The 17,342-nt window shown below is 44.9% G+C and overlaps 1 protein-coding gene across 1 annotated transcript in view; it reads right to left on the bottom strand.

The window, feature by feature from the left end:
* The window catches only part of LOC135511343 (proteasome activator complex subunit 4B-like), a 97,554-nt gene that overhangs the window by 64,569 nt on the left and 15,643 nt on the right, over positions 1-17,342 (bottom strand). The window contains 9 exon segments of the mRNA XM_064932888.1: positions 4,508-4,662; positions 4,813-4,999; positions 5,917-6,182; positions 10,144-10,236; positions 10,513-10,635; positions 11,206-11,280; positions 11,500-11,563; positions 11,932-12,081; positions 15,892-15,936. Of these exon segments, the coding sequence (XP_064788960.1) occupies positions 4,508-4,662; positions 4,813-4,999; positions 5,917-6,182; positions 10,144-10,236; positions 10,513-10,635; positions 11,206-11,280; positions 11,500-11,563; positions 11,932-12,081; positions 15,892-15,936 (1,158 nt within the window).

Here is a 17,342-nt window from a genome sequence, read left to right as displayed (position 1 = left end):
TATGGAACGGGACAGTGTCTGCTGACGGGGGGTATGGAACGGGACAGTGTCTGCTGACGGGGGTATGGAACGGGACAGTGTCTGCTGACGGGGGTATGGAGTGTCTGCTGACGGGGGGTATGGAACGGGACAGTGTCTGCTGACGGGGGTATGGAACGGGACAGTGTCTGCTGACGGGGGTATGGAACGGGACAGTGTCTGCGGGGGTATGGACGGGACAGTGTCTGGGGTATGGAACGGGACAGTGTGGAACGGGACTGCTGACGGGGTATGGAACGGGACAGTGTCTGCTGGGGGGGTATGGAACGGGACAGTGTCTGCTGACGGGGGGGTATGGAACGGGACAGTGTCTGGAACGGGACAGTGTCTGCTGACGGGGGTATGGAACGGGACAGTGTCTGCTGGAACGGGACAGTGTCTGCTGGGGGTATGGAGTGTCTGCGGGACAGTGTCTGCTGACGGGGGGTATGGAACGGGACAGTGTCTGCTGAGTGTCGGGGGTATGGAACGGGACAGTGTCTCTGCGGGACAGTGGGACGGGGGGTATGGAACGGGACAGTGTCTGCTGACGGGGGTATGGAACGGGACAGTGTGTCTGACAGTGTCTGACGGGGTATGGGGGTATGGAACGGGACAGTCTCTCTGGAACGGGACTGACGGGGGTATGGAACGGGACAGTGTCTGCTGACGGGGGGGTATGGAACGGGACAGTGTACTGACTGTTACTTTTGATTTTGACCCCCCCTTTCATCAGGGACACATTCTTCCATTTCTGTTAGTCACATGTCTGTGGAACTTGTTCAGTTTATGTCTCATTTGTTGAATCTTGTTATGTTCATACAAATACTTACACATGTTAAATTTGCTGAAAATAAACACAGTTGACAGTGAGAGGACGTTTCTTTTTTTGCTGAGTTTTATATGGGAATGAACAGAAATGTATGCAAATTTATATTAATACCGTTTAAATGTAGATCTTTGTTGCATTGGATATATTTACCATATCATATGGAGACCGAAACAATACCATTTTACCTGATCATAAGTAGACAATTGCAAATTACTAAATCCTTCCAACAGAAAAAAAAAATTGTAATGATTTGAACTTTAATTAAATGAGTTGACTCTTCACATGGGATGATTTCACTGAACAACAAAAGAAAGGGATATTGAATGATTCCCAATGATCCCATCGCATCTCCCAAAGACATTTTCAACATACATCTGTAAAATGATAGTCTAGAAACTAAAGCTTTGGTTGTCTTCTTCTCAGGCGTCCATGTCTTGTCCCTGGACCTCCTCAATGTCCACCTCTTGACAATCAGACTGAGGCCTCATCTTCACTGTCACTTTCCAAGCTTGTTGAGGGTGTTTCGTTGTCAGGCTCAAAAAGCCTCAATTTGCCCAGATGGCCACCAATTTTTCAACCCTTGTATTGGTCAGCCTGTTGCGTGCTTTGGTGATTGTGTTCCCAAACAAGGACCAGTTACTTCGACAGACTGCCAAGAACCTTACCCTCATCCAGGCCAAGGTAGTGATGACACCATAGGCTTAGTTGATCTCTGCACCAGACAGGATGCTCTTGCGAGCATACTTGGGGTCCAACATGTATGCTGCGGCGTGTGTGGGCTTCAGGCAGAAGTCTTCACGCTTTTTGATGTATTTCAGAACTGTAGTTTCCTCCGCTTGGAGCAACAGTGAAGTGGGCAGGGCAGTACAGATTTCTTCTCTTACACCTGCAAGCAGAGTCTGAACATCAGACAGGATGGCATTGTCTCCCTCAATCTGTGCAATGGCTACTGCTATAGGTTTCAGGAGTTTCAGGCTGCTTACCATTCTCCCAAAATACATAATCTAGGAGGATCCTCTTGATGGGGCTGTCCATATCAGCAGACTGTGATATGGCCATTTCTTGGAGAGACTCCTTCCCCTCCAGGAGACTGTCAAACATGATGATAACACCATCCCAACGGGTGTTGCTGGGCAGCTTCAATGTGGTGCTCTTATTCTTCTCACTTTGCTTGGTGAGGTAGATTGCTGCTATAACTTGATGACCCTTCACATACCTAACCATTTCTTGGCTCTCTTGTAGAGGGTATCCATTGTTTTCAGTGCCATGATGTCCTTGAGGAGCAGATTAAATGCATGAGCAGCACAGCCAATGGGTGTGATGTGAGGGTAGGATCCTCCACTTTAGACCAAACAGCCTTCATGTTCGCTGCATTGTCTGTCACCAGTGCAAATACCTTCTGTGGTCCAAGGTCATTGATGACTGCCTTCAGCTCATCTGCAATGTAGAGACCGGTGTGTGTGTGTGTGTTGTCCCCTGTGTCTGTACTCTTGTAGAATACTGGTTGAGGGGTGGAGATGATGTAGTTAATTATTCCTTGCCCACAAACATTCAACCACCCATTAGAGATGATTGGAATACAGTCTGCTTTCTCTATGATTTGCTTGACCTTCACTTGAACTCTGCATCCAGCAAATCAGTAGATAAAGCATGTCTGGTTGGAGGGGTGATTGCCTCTGAGCATCAGGCGTGAACCAGTTGCATACACAGCTCGAGCAAGACATTCATCAGCATTTCTCTGACTACGTTCCTCCATTGAGTCAAAAAATGTCTGATTCCAGGAGGACCCTGAGCTGTTGCTATCGATAAGGTGTCTGATTCCAGGAGGACATGAGCTGTTGCTATCGATAAGGTGTCTGATTCCAGGAGGACATGAGCTGTTGCTATCGATAAGGTGTCTGATTCCAGGAGAACCCTGAGCTGTTGCTATCGATAAGGTGTCTGATTCCAGGAGGACCCTGAGCTGTTGCTATCGATAAGGTGTCTGATTCCAGGAGGACCATGAACTGTTGCTATCGATAAGGTGTCTGATTCCAGGAGGACCATGAGCTGTTGCTATCGATAAGGTGTCTGATTCCAGGAGGACCCTGAGCTGTTGCTATCGATAAGGTGTCTGATTCCAGGAGGACCATGAACTGTTGCTATCGATAAGGTGTCTGATTCCAGGAGGACCATGAACTGTTGCTATCGATAAGGTGTCTGATTCCAGGAGGACCATGAACTGTTGCTATCGATAAGGTGTCTGATTCCAGGAGGACCATGAGCTGTTGCTATCGATAAGGTGTCTGATTCCAGGAGGACCATGAGCTGTTGCTATCGATAAGGTGTCTGATTCCAGGAGGACCCTGAACTGTTGCTATCGATAAGGTGTCTGATTCCAGGAGGACCCTGAGCTGTTGCTATCGATAAGGTGTCTGATTCCAGGAGGACCATGAACTGTTGCTATCGATAAGGTGTCTGATTCCAGGAGGACCATGAACTGTTGCTATCGATAAGGTGTCTGATTCCAGGAGGACCCTGAGCTGTTGCTATCGATAAGGTGTCTGATTCCAGGAGGACCATGAACTGTTGCTATCGATAAGGTGTCTGATTCCAGGAGGACCATGAACTGTTGCTATCGATAAGGTGTCTGATTCCAGGAGGACCCTGAGCTGTTGCTATCGATAAGGTGTCTGATTCCAGGAGGACCCTGAGCTGTTGCTATCGATAAGGTGTCTGATTCCAGGAGGACCCTGAGCTGTTGCTATCGATAAGGTGTCTGATTCCAGGAGGACCATGAACTGTTGCTATCGATAAGGTGTCTGATTCCAGGAGGACCATGAACTGTTGCTATCGATAAGGTGTCTGATTCATAATTTTCACCTCGAATAGAAGTTGAAGGACTTTTGTCAGAGGTTGCTTGTTGTGAGCGCTGAGGGAACTTTCTAAAATTGGCCAGATGATTCTGTATTTGCAAATGTACACAGCTTTTCCTTCTACATTAGCTGCAGTGAAATATCTCCACACATCAGATAGTGCCTGTGGCATTTTTCTGTAAAGATAAGAAAATATATTGTAAAAAAATATATATATACAATTCCATGTACAGATCAATAGTTAACCAGTTAGATTAAACAACTCCTTTGTAAGATAAATGTTTTAGTGAAACATGTATCGTAAATGTATCACAACTATCATTAATTGTTAAGTTAGAAATAATTTAAACACAGTTTGATGTAGGCTACTATTTTCTTCTTAACAAAAACATCATATGTCATAAAATATATTCACCCCACCTAGTACTGTAATCAAAACTTACCAGAAAGCATGTAGTCCTTGGCTCAGTGTAGTAGTGTGGGCTCAATAGCATCTCATTAGTGTGCAAGATATTGAGAATCAGCTGCACATGTGATGGAAGAATGCACTGTGCATGCAAAGGGTTGCAATTCCATTGAATTGGGGATTAACCAAAATGTGCCACAAGACCTTGAATTGCCGTATGCGTATCCCACAAAACAAGGTTCACTGTTATAAGCTAACTTTATTGATGAATTTAAGCTAAATTCCCCAAATTCCGGGGCTTAACTACCCATGGAAAAATTCCGGAAATTTACCATAAAGTTTCCAATCCTTTGCAACCCTATCTGAGTCCTATATTGACTTCCTCCATACTCATACCTGTCCATGAACTGAAGAACAAAGTCCTCAAACTCTGCCGAGGCTGAGCACATCTCTCTCTCCACCGCTGTCAGGTCGCTCCTTTCATGAACAGCAGAGGAACAGTCCACCAAAGGCACAAGAGTAACAAACGTAGCAATGAATTGGAATGTTATCTGCAGAAAGGAGAGAGAGCACACTTAGCCTTGCAACACACACAGAAACAACTTCCAAATTGATGACAATCTCTTTACCCAAGCAACCCCAGTGTAGGAGGAGGGTGGTAGGCCTACAAGAGCTTATTATCTATGAACTCTATTACCCACCATGCACTTGCTGAAGTCATTGGGGTCAACACCGGGCAGAGCCCTCATGAGGAGGGGCAGCATGTGTGTAGGGCCCTCAGGGAAGCGCTGCCCCCCAGACACCAGGCTGCGAGCCACGCCGATCATACAGCTCAGGGTGGCAGTCAGCTGGTGGGGTTCTGTCAGGGTCTCCATAGCAGGGTAGGTTCTATAGAGGAAGACCAGATAAATTAGTGCTGGGCCATATATCCTTTCTTAAGGTATACTGGTATTGATCTTTTTAATAGTCTATAACAATATAATAAATAAAAAGTTCAACTTATGGGACTACTTTGCTGTCAGGTTTGTCCTAGCTTGATTGAGTAGCATGGAGAAAGCCTGCTAAACCCACTTAGGATTCACTTGCCATCCTAGGGTCATTCACTGGAAAAGGTACCCAATACTTGAGTAAAAGTAAAGATACCTTAATAGAAAATGACTCAAGTAAAAGTGAAAGTCACCCACTAAAATACTACTTGAGTGAAAGTCTAAAAGTATTTGGTTTAAATATACTTAAGTATCAAAAGTAAAAGTATAAATCATTTCTAATTCCCTATATTAAGCCAACCGGAAGGCACCATTTTCCTGTCTTTAAAATTTAGGGGCACACTCCATCAGTCAGAAATAATTTACGGACGAAGCATTTGTGTTTAGTGGGTCTGCCAGATCAAAGGCAGTAGGGATGACTAATAATGTTATCTTGATAGGTGTGTGAATTGGATCATTTCCCTGTCCTGCTTAGCATTCAAAATGTAACGAGTACTTTTGGTTGTCAGGGAACATTTTGGGAGTAAAAAGTACATCATGTAGTGAAGTAAAAGTAAAAGTTGTCAAAAATATAAATAGTAAAGTACAGATACCCCAAAAAATGACCTGAGTAGTACTTTTACTTAAGTACTTTACACCAATGTAAAATACCACCATACTGTCAAAAAAATATTGTGATATGATATTTTGGCTACATCGCCCAACCCTAAGACAACAGATCTACAGATCTACTGGGATTTTGGCTACATCACCCCACCTAAACAACGACAGAGGAAACACTGCCCATTCACTTCTGACTGACTGCTCGTTTTCACTCACTTTTCCAGCACTGGTGGTATGACAAGTTCAGGTCTCATGAGGGCCAGGTTCTGCAGGGCCTGAGCAGCATCCAGACTGCCCGTCTTACTGAACATGGCCAGCAGCACCGGCTGCATCATACTCTCCACAAACGCCGTGATGTCCGCCTCCGTCAACTTGTGGCTGTCCGGTACCGGAGTGAGCCACGTGGGCTTCCGGTAGCGCTCCCGGTGGAGCCGTCTTACCACGCTGGCCGGGAGGCGCTGCAGCAGCTTCATCAACTTCATCTGGGGACAGAGACAGGTGTGAGGAGAGAGACAGGTGTGAGGACATTATTTTACCTTATTTCAACAAGGAACACAGATTGAGATCAAGGTCTCTTTTACAGCTGGGCCCTGCGTATACATATTTACATAAGAAGGTAGTTTAGGTACAATGATTAAGAAACTACACCAGACAAACAAAATGATCACAGATAACAAAAAACATACAGCAACAGATTTCATTTACATACAGGTTATTCTACTAACAGGTTATTCCCCTAACAGGTTATTCCCCTAACAGGTTATTCCCCTAACTGGTTATTCTACTAACAGGTTATTCCCCTAACAGGTTATTCTACTAACAGGTTATTCTACTAACAGGTTATTCCCCTAACAGGTTATTCTACTAACAGGTTATTCTACTAACAGGTTATTCTACTAACAGCACAAGAACTTAAAAATCAGTTCCAATACAAGAATAAAAATCTTCCAATAAATAATTAAAATGAGCAACTTGAGCAAGAGTCCCAAGTTTAAGTTTAGTCTGCAGGCTCTTCCATAGACAAGGAGCGTAACAGGAAAAGGCAGCCATACCCAACTCTGTGGAAACCACATGGGCCTCAAGTGGAATCCAAGCTTGAGACCTGGATTTACGAATTCTAATTCTAATATTGATGAGTGATGATAAATAGGAAGGTAGTTTATTCAGAAGTGCTTTATAGACAAACACGAGAGCATGTTGTTCTCGTCTCACGGACAGCGAAGTCCAACCCACATTTTTATATAAAACACAGTGGTGAGTTCTGTAGCTAGCACCTGTAATAAAGTGAACAATGATAAGTAGCATCCAGGGATTTAAGTGTTGATGTCGTAGCATGCATGTAAATAATATCCCCATCATCTATAACAGACATAAAAGTAGCTTGCACAAATTGTCTTCTATTTGTAGAGGACAAACATGTCCTGTTTCTATAGAGGAAGCCGACCTTGATTTTTAGCCATTTACAAAGTTCATCAACATGCATTTTAATATGTGGGAATGTCGGGGGCTGGCCAAAGGCATTTGATAAATTCTAAAAAATAAAAATATGTGTCTTTCTACGTCACTAAATCCATGATGACTACATTACAGGTACATTACTCAAATCAAATCAAATTTTACACATGGTTAGCAGATGTTAATGCGAGGGTAGCAAAATGCTTGTGTTTATAGTTCCGACAATGCTGTAATAACCAACAAGTAATCTATCTAACAATTCCAAAACTACTACCTTATAGACACAAGGGGATAAAGAATATGTACATAAAGATATATGAATGAGTGATGGTACAGAGCGGCATAGGCAAGATGCAGTAGATGGTATCGAGTACAGTATATACATATGAGATGAGTATGTAAACAAAGTGGCATAGTTAAAGTGGCTAGTGATACATGTATTACATAAAGATGCAGTAGATGATATAGAGTACAGTATATACGTATACATATGAGATGAATAATGTAAACATTAAATTAGGTAGCATTGTTTAAAGTGGCTAGTGATATATTTTACATCATTTCCCATCAATTCCCATTATTAAAGTGGCTGGAGTTGAGTCAGTCTGTTGGCAGCAGCCACTCAATGTTAGTGGTGGCTGTTTAACAGTCTGATGGCCTTGAGATAGAAGCTGTTTTTCAGTCTCTCGGTCCCAGCTTTGATGCACCTGTGCTGACCTCGCCTTCTGGATGATAGCGGGGTGAACAAGCAATGGCTCGTGTGGTTGTTGTCCTTGATGATCTTTATGGCCTTCCTGTGACATCGGGTGGTGTAGGTGTCCTGGAGGGCAGATAGTTTACCCCCGGTGATGCGTTGTGCAGACCTCACTAACCTCTGGAGAGCCTTACGGTTATGGGCGGAGCAGTTGCCGTACCAGGCGGTGATACAGCCCGCCAGGATGCTCTCGATTATGCATCTGTAGAAGTTTGTGAGTGCTTTTGGTGACAAGCCGAATTTCTTCAGCCTCCTGAGGTTGAAGAGGCGCTACTGAGCCTTCTTCACGATGCTGTCTGTGTGGGTGGACCAATTCAGTTTGTCTGTGATGTGTACGCCGAGGAAGTTAAAACTTACTACCCTCTCCACTACTGTTCCATCGATGTGGATAGGGGGGTGTTCCCTCTGCTGTTTCCTGAAGTCCACAATCATCTCCTTAGTTTTGTTGACGTTGAGTGTGAGGTTATTTCCTGACACCATACTCAGAGGGCCCTCACCTCCTCCCTGTAGGCCGTCTCGTCGTTGTTGGTAATCAAGCCTACCACTGTTGTGTTGTCCGCAAACTTGATGATTGAGTTGGAGGCGTGCGTGGCCACGCAGTCGTGGGTGAACAGGGAGTACAGGAGAGGGCTCAGAACGCACCCTTGTGGGGCCCCAGTGTGGAGGATCAGCGGGGTGGAAATGTTGTTGCCTACCCTCACCACCTGGGGGCGGCCCGTCAGGATGTCCAGTACCCAGTTGCACAGGGCGGGGTCGAGACCCAGGGTCTCGAGCTTGGAGGGTACTATGGTGTTAAATGCCGAGCTGTAGTCGATGAACAGCATTCTCACGTAGGTATTCCTCTTGTCCAGATGGATTAGGGCAGTGTGCAGTGTGGTTGAGATTGCATCGTCTGTGGACCTATTTGGGCGGTAAGCAAATTGGAGTGGGTCTAGGGTGTCAGGTAGGGTGGAGGTGATATGGTCCTTGACTAGTCTCTCAAAGCACTTCATGATGACGGAAGTGAGTGCTACGGGGCGGTAGTCATTTAGCTCAGTTACCTTTCTTGGGAACAGGAACAATGGTGGAACAATGGTGGCCCTCTTGAAGCATGTGGGAACAACAGACTGGGATAGGGATTGATTGAATATGTCCGTAAACACACCAGCCAGCTGGTCTGCGCATGCTCTGAGGGCGCGGCTGGGGATGCCGTCTGGGCCTGCAGCCTTGTGAGGGTTAACACGTTTAAATGTTTTCCTCACGTCGGCTGCAGTGAAGGAGAGTCCGCATGTTTTGGTTGAGGGCCGTGTCAGTGGCACTGTATTCAATGACGGCCTAGGAACAGTGGGTTAACTGCCTGTTCAGGGGCAGAACAACAGATTTGTACCTTGTCAGCTCGGTGATATGAACTTGCAACCTTTCGGGTACTAGCCCAACGCTCTAATCACTAGGCTACCCTGCCACCCCGCTATAGCGACTAGGACTGCATTACAGTCACTATAGCGATGAGGACTACATTTCCATCTTACTTAGCCGACTCAGGATGTATGGCACTTTTATATTGGACACAGATCACAAGAGCGTGGGATTATCTGTTTCCATTCCCCTACACTGCAATAGGACTAACTCCTGAAAACAAACCAGGAGAACATCTTACAAGTTGATGGGGTTTACCAGAAACATAACGGGGTCACAACTCTACCTCCAGACCTGGGTTCAAAAACTTGTAGCTTTTGCTTTAGTCTGCCTGGAGTGCAGGATGTGCATTTTTCTGACCATTCTATTCCATTGCGTCAAGCAAAGCTCAATGAATCCCAGGTTAAGTATTGGTAATGGTAATTGTCCCTCTGCCATAAATAAAGGATTGTGTATGACTGTGAAGACACAGCTTGCAGCCTGAGGCTCTGTTATGATGACGGAGGTTGGATGTTTCTAGAAAAGAATGGCATGAGCCCCGGATATCTGGCTGACCTTTTATAGCACTGCTGGCAGCTGCCGCTCTCTTATGTGTCATCAAGGCATTCATTCTGAACGAACGGTATGTACACAAACCCCTGGGCTTGGAGGGTTGGAGAGGGAACTGCCAGGAGGCCTAGGGAAGCTTCTGGAGCAAGGAGAAGGGGACACATTCAAAGAGCTAGTCACGAAGACTGTGATTTGAGTGCGCAGGTATGCCAGTGCAACGAAAGGTTTGTTAGGAGAATGAGATGCCAGTCTGGGTAAACATTGAAGAAGTGAGCGTTGCAGTGACTCACCAGCCAGCGTCCATGGTTGGATGGGTGGAAGAAAGACGTGATGCTGTTGAAAAGGCCACGGAGCTGTGCCTGGGCTTGTTTACTGGGGCCTCCCTGCCATCACACAAACAACAGATGCTTAACAACATGAAAAACAAAATGGATTATTCCATTAACACAACTATCATTCCATCGTGAGCCAATGCTAACTAGCGTTAGCCCAATGACTGGAGGTCTACCGGAAACAGCAGTATCCAACAGAACAGCACTACACTTATTCCAGAGTATTATTGTGTTGTGATCATTGTATTGTATGATTACTGTGAAAACATTGAAATAACGTATAAAAAAGCATTGATTGAGCAACACTGATTGTGAAGAGTGACTGACCAGTAAAGCGGAGACCCAGAGGACCACGTGTACGACGTCGTAGGCGTTTGTCAGGTATCTGGGAACCAGCATCTGACTGGTCCCCACCGGGAGGTTCAGACTCCGCAGCACTCTGGTGAAGATCTGGAATCAAAAAGGAGCAATCCATGTGAAGATGATGAATACTTTATTGTCCAGTCATCCAATTACTTTTTCGGATCACAGGATTTCATATTTTTGTGGGATTTTTAAAATAATTTTCATCCATTTCATTACATCACATTTGAGATCAGGGCATGTTGGGCAATAACATTAAAAACATGGTGAAAGACATGCTGCACACCAGGAAGATCAACAGGGAACTGTGATACAGTAGTTAGAGCCACTAACAGGCAGCACTTTCAGTGACTGTCTGGTCTGCTATAACATGCACACCACAACTAAGGTCACAGGTCAAATGCAGAGGGTAAGATTTCAGCATGTTGCAAAAACACTTGACACTCCCAAATGGCTCACTTGGCCCAAACCCTTCAACATTATGCATATCTGTATTGCTAACACCTTATAGATCAGTAAACATTGAAGTGTTAAGACCAAGGGAATAGGGACAGGGAGTGAATTGGGACCTGCTAGAAGAGACCATTGGGGTCGAGTAATGGGGTAGATTCTATAGGCACAGCGAGACAAATGTTATTGATGGAGGAGTGTCCATACCTTGGGTATATATGGGTCCCAGTCAATGTAGCCAATGTTGTCGTTGGCCAAGCGGGCAAACAGGTTGACAAGATGCTATGGGGAAAACAACTAATGAATAAGGAAAACTTTAAATGAGGAATATCTAGTGAATAGTTAAAGGTTCTGTCTAACAAAAATAATGTTGGAAACTGTACAATAGCCTGGTTACAGATCCATTTGTGCCAACTTGTCAAAACAGCACAAACAGATCTGGCATTCGGCTAATACTACCACACACCAGTATGTCAATCAAGTGAATGTTGTCCAACTTACCACCTCCCAACCTGGAAGGTTCTGTACTGCCACCCACAAGCTGATGAGCTCATCAAACCACAACCTGGTGATCAGAAAACAAACTCTCATACATACTGAAGCATACTGCACACACATCTCATAGCTGAAGCATACTACACACACACCTCATAGCTGAAGCATACTGCACACACAACACATCTCAACTGTGGCATTTACACAGTGTTTATATATATATATATATTTTTTTAAGAGAATAAAATTGAAATGGGGATTTGAAATCCATGTTTTGGGATGTCGTAAGGTTGAAATATTCCAGAAACGTTCCTGTAATCAGAAGGGAAAAAGCTGGAAGGGAATCCCTCAACTGGGATTTCTGAAGAACCTGTGCACTTTGGGAGTTTCTGTAATTATGCAACCCTATGGGGGGGTGGCAGAGGTGTGTGTTCTCACTTGAAGCCCTTGTGGTGCAGCTCTGGGGGTAGGGTGGTGGGGAGGAAGAGCTCTAAGTATCCTATTGCTCTCTGCATGGTCACGTCAAATGGACAGAGCAGTGGACGCCACTCCTCCAACATCTCCTGGGTGGCCGACTCCGGAAAATACCTGAAGAATCAAATCAAATAAAATATCACAAAGGCCTGTATTTATAGTGCCATCATAAAGGCTTTTATTTATAGTGCCATCATAAAGGCCTGTATTTATAGTGCCATCATAAAGGCCTGTACTTATAGTGCCATCATAAAGGCCTGTATTTATAGTGCCATCATAAAGGCCTGTACTTATAGTGCCATCATAAAGGCCTGTATTTATAGTGCCATCATAAAGGCCTGTATTTATAGTGCCATCATAAAGGCCTGTATTTATAGTGCCATCATAAAGGCCTGTATTTATAGTGCCATCATAAAGGCCTGTATTTATAGTGCCATCATAAAGGCCTGTATTTATAGTGCCATCATATAGGCCTGTACTTTGGTGTGGTGTATATCAGCCATAATACTACAAGCATCTAAAATTAGCATAATAAAGCTGTTTAACCCCTCGCCAAAGACAAACAATGTGTAAGGTGCATATGGCATTCATCATATAAATCATTTATGTACTATTTTATAAATAATTGAAGACAAAGCATCCTACTCCTAGACATGCAAAGAGCAATGCTGCACGTAGGGCCTTGACCATGGCCACAAACCATTGGTTGGCAGACAGAAATAGATTAATTATATCATAATTTCTAGTTTCGCAGCTATGGCAATGGAATCAAATAAAATGTGTATATGAAACAATGGCAGTTAAGCTGGCGTTTGCTGATATAAAAAAGCATCAGTATAGCTAATGTAATCAGATCGTGAGCAGGTTTGTGTGAACACAACAGCATCAGCACTTGGACCACAGAAGAGCAGTTTTGCATGGCTTAAACGGAGGTATAGGCCAACAACTGCAGTTCATTCTACCTAAACATTCCAATTCAATTGAATGGCCAGAAAACCCCAAATAACAATATGTACTACTATCCAATTCCCTTCTCATGTCCTTCCCATCGCTTTGCAGTTGCAATTGATCTTCATTAAACTCCTTAACAGGCCTTGCATTAGGCCACTCTGCTGCTGAGTGCTCCTGGCCCCAAAGGGCTCTCTCTCTCGGTCCCTACTTTACTGCTGCTGAGTGCTCCTGGCCCAAAGGGCTTTATCTCTCTCTCCTCTACCTCTCTCTCGGTCCCTACTTCACTGCTGCTGAGTACGACTAGCCCCAAAGGGCTCTCTCTCCTCCACCCCTCTCTCAATCCCTACTTCTCTGCTCACAGTAACAGGAAACTCTACCAGGCCAAAATTAGATTGGATAATAGGATTAAGTCTCAGTCACTACAGAAGCAAGTAACCTAGGGACTCAACTGAGTGACTAAGCTTCTTGACACTTGCACGCGCGCACACACACAAATCTATGCCACCCTGCCTGTGAGTGGTTACAATAGTCCCTGTGCACAGGGAAGCGAAGGTTACCTGCCCAAATGACTAACGCCCCGGTAGCACTCACGTCTGTAGCCATGAAGTGTTTTGAAAGGCTGGTCATGGCTCACATCAACAGCATCATCCCAGATACCCTAGACCCACTCCAAATCGCATACCGCCCCAACAGATCCACAGATGACGCAGTCTCAATTGCACTCCACACTGCCCTTTCCCACGTGGACAAAAGGAACACCTATGTGAGAATGCTGTTCATCGGCTACATCTCAGCGTTCAACACCATAGTGTCCACAAAGCTCATCACTAAGCTAAGGACTCTGGGACGAAACACCTCACTCCGCAACTGGATCCTGGACTTCCTGATGGGCCACCCCCAGGTGGTAAGGGTAGGCCACAACACGTTTGCCATGCTGATCCTCAACACTGGTGCCCCTCAGGGGTGCGTGCTTAGTCCCGTCCTGTACTCCCTGTTTACGCACGACTGCGACTCCAACACCATCATTAAGTTTGCTGACGACACAACAGTGGAGTGCCTGATCACCAACAATGATGAGACAGCCTATAGGGAGGAGGTCAGAGACCTGGCAGTGTGGTGCCAGGACAACAACCTCTGCCTCAATGTGAACAAGACAAAGGAGCTGATTGTGGACTAAAGGAAAAGGCAGGCCTAACAGGCCCCATTAACATCGACGGGGCTGTAGTGGAGTGGGTAGAGAGCTTCAAGTTCCTTGGTTTCCACATCACCAATGAACTACCATGGTCCAAACACACCAAGACAGTTGTGAAGAGGGCACGACAACACCTTCTCCCCCCAGGAGACCGAAAAGATTTGGCATGGGTCCCCAGATCCTCAAAACGTTCTACAGCTCCACAATCGAGAGCATCCTGACCGGTTGCATCACCGCCAGGTAAGGCAACTGCTAGCATCCAACCGTAAGGCGCTAGAGGGTAGTGTGTATGGCTCAGTATATCACTGGGGATAAGCTTCCTGCCATCCAGGACCTATATACTAGGCGGTGTCAGAGGAAAGCCCCCCCAAAAATTGTCAAAAAATTCCAGTCACCCCAGTCATAGACTGTTCTCTCTGCTACCGCACGGCAAGCAATATCGGAGCATCAAGTCTAGGACCAAAAGGCTCCTTAATAGCTTCAACCCCCAAGCCATAAGACCACTGAACAATTAATAAAATGGCCACCAAACTATTTACATTGACGACACCCCCACCCCCTGTGTTTTTACACTCCTGCTACTTGCTGTTTATTATCTATGCATGGGCGGCAGGGTAGCCTAGTGGTTAGAGTGACATGGTATAAATCTGTTTTTCTGCCCCTGAACAGGCATTTAACCCACTGTTCCTAGGCCGTCATAGAAAATAAGAATTTGTTCTTAACTGACTTGACTAGTTAAATAAAGGTAAAATAAATAAAAAATAGTCACTTCACCCCTACCTACATGTACAAATGACCTCGGTACAGGTACCCCCGGTATATAGCCTCCTTATTTTATTGTGTTAATTTATATTATTTTTTACTTTTGTTTATTTGGTAAATATTTTCATAACTTTTTCTTGAACTGCATTGTTGGTTAGGGGCTTGTAAGTATACATTTCAGTCATAAACATCAGAATGCAAAATATATCCTTGCCTGGCATCCAGGCATGGAACTAGCTAGCACCCCTTTTTCCTCCCAGATTTCGTGGAATCCAATTGGTAGTTACTGTCTTCTCATCGCTGCAACTCCTGTGCGAACCCGGGAGAGGCGAAGGTCGAGAGACATGTGTCCTCCGAAACACAACCGCGCTGCTTTTTGACACAATGCCCACTTAACCCGGAAGCCAGCCGCACCAATGTGTCGGAGGAAACGCCGTATACTTGGCGACCGTGTCAGTGTGCACTGCGCCTGGACCGTCACAGTTGTCACTAGTGTGCGATGGGACAAGGACATCCCTGCCGGCCAAACCCTCCACTAATCTGGACGACGCTGGGCCAATTGTGCGCCGCCCAATGGGTCTCCCGGTCGCGGCCGGCTGCGACAAAGCCTGGACTCGAACCCAGAGTCTCTAGTGGCACCGGTAGCACTGCGATGCAATGTCTTAGACCACACGGGAGATCTAGCTAGCATGACCTTGACAAATTGTCAGTCAGCAGACCTAGGCTAAGTCCCAAAAGGAGGTTTCTTACTGACAGTTCAGTTTCACAGAATGTCTCTTATTTAATTCAGAGTAGTCCCTTGGCTTGGTGTGCATCTCTACTTCATTCAATGGCAGGAGTTCTGAAGTAAGAACAGATGGATAACAGGCCATGTTGTAATGATACAATAACTCTTCAGATGACACACCAGTGTTCACCAAAAGTGTCCCAAGAGTAAATGCAACAATGAGCTCAGCAACTGAATTCTTTAAAAATACATACAGTATATTTCATATAGGGGTTTAAAAATATATACTTACGGTCTGCAGCTTTTCACAAGTGTTTTCAGAACATTTTCCACCGAGCTGGGGGAGAAAGAGAAAAGACAAGAGAGAAGAGGAACGAGAGAGAGAGAGAGAGAGAGAGAGAGAGAGAGAGAGAGAGAGAGAGGAAAGAGGAGAGAGAGAGAGAGAGAAGAGGAACAAGAGAGAGAGAGAGAAGAGGAATGAGAGAAAAGAGGAACAAGAGAGAGGAGAAACGAGAGAGAGAGAGAGAGAGAGAGAGAGAGAAGAGGAACAAGAGAGAAGAGGAACGAGAGAGAAGAGGAACGAGAGAGAGAGAGGTGTTGAGACATCAGAACAGACAGAGGTGGCTGTTGATGAAACAATGAGCACGCTGAACACACCAATGCAATTATGATGAGGTTGACTGACTGCATGCAGGTACAGCCAAATCACTCACATTGAAATTCCACATTTAGTACATGCTCATCAAAAGCAGTGCCTGAAATGTCATGAGAAAGGTGCTGGCTTGGGTACTCACTTGAGCTGTGGGGCTCATTTTAAGATACAGTAGTGCTCATATTTCAGAGTGAGTACTCTGAAAGAGTGGTCTGTAATCAAGCAGTAGAGAGACGTGTCTGGACTGGCTCAACTCAAGCACTGATCAAAAGTAAGGGATGTGAGGACCATGTGTGTACATAGAAACAGCAAAGAAATTAGGAACATACAAACTGGAATAGCGTGACAAAAGCACTATAGAAACATAAGCAGAACTAAAGTCAATGACTACAACAATGGGACTATTCCAGGGCCGTTCTACATTTGTCCTGGGTGGCCCCGGGCCAGCAGTGTAACAGCAGAACATGAATGGTAAATCATTTAACAGGTGTACTCAGTTCATTCACAATCATCAGAATGGGGATTTTTTTATTGGGATTAGGGTATTGTCTTGGAGAGAAAATGACTGGGACTGAGGCTTTATGCAAATAGTAGGTCTAGCCGTTAATACTTGTAATGAACGCTGATCTTGAGGGTGTTAAATGGAGGGTGCCTATTGTTTTAGGCTTTTTAAATCACATAGCCTGACTAAACAGTAAACATATCTGGGCTGTACTCAGGGCATGCAAAGAAAAAAACAGAAATTAATGTTTCTTATTGGAAAACTTCAAGTAGTCCCTCCCATATGAGTGTTTCTTAATGGACAACTTCAAGTAGTCCCTCCCATATGAGTGTTTCTTAATGGACAACTTCAAGTAGTCCCTCCCATATGAGTGTTTCTTAATGGACAACTTCAAGTAGTCCCTCCCATATGAGTGTTTCTTAATGGACAACTTCAAGTAGTCCCTCCCATATGAGTGTTTCTTAATGGACAACTTCAAGTAGTCCCTCCCATATGAGTGTTTCTTAATGGACAACTTCAAGTAGTCCCTCCCATATGAGTGTTTCTTATTGGACAACTTCAAGTAGTCCCTCCCATATGAGTGTTTCTT

The sequence above is a fragment of the Oncorhynchus masou genome, chromosome 24, assembly GCF_036934945.1.
Source record: "Oncorhynchus masou masou isolate Uvic2021 chromosome 24, UVic_Omas_1.1, whole genome shotgun sequence".
Classification (NCBI taxonomy): domain Eukaryota; kingdom Metazoa; phylum Chordata; class Actinopteri; order Salmoniformes; family Salmonidae; genus Oncorhynchus; species Oncorhynchus masou.
This window is presented reverse-complemented; position numbering and strand designations above follow the sequence as displayed.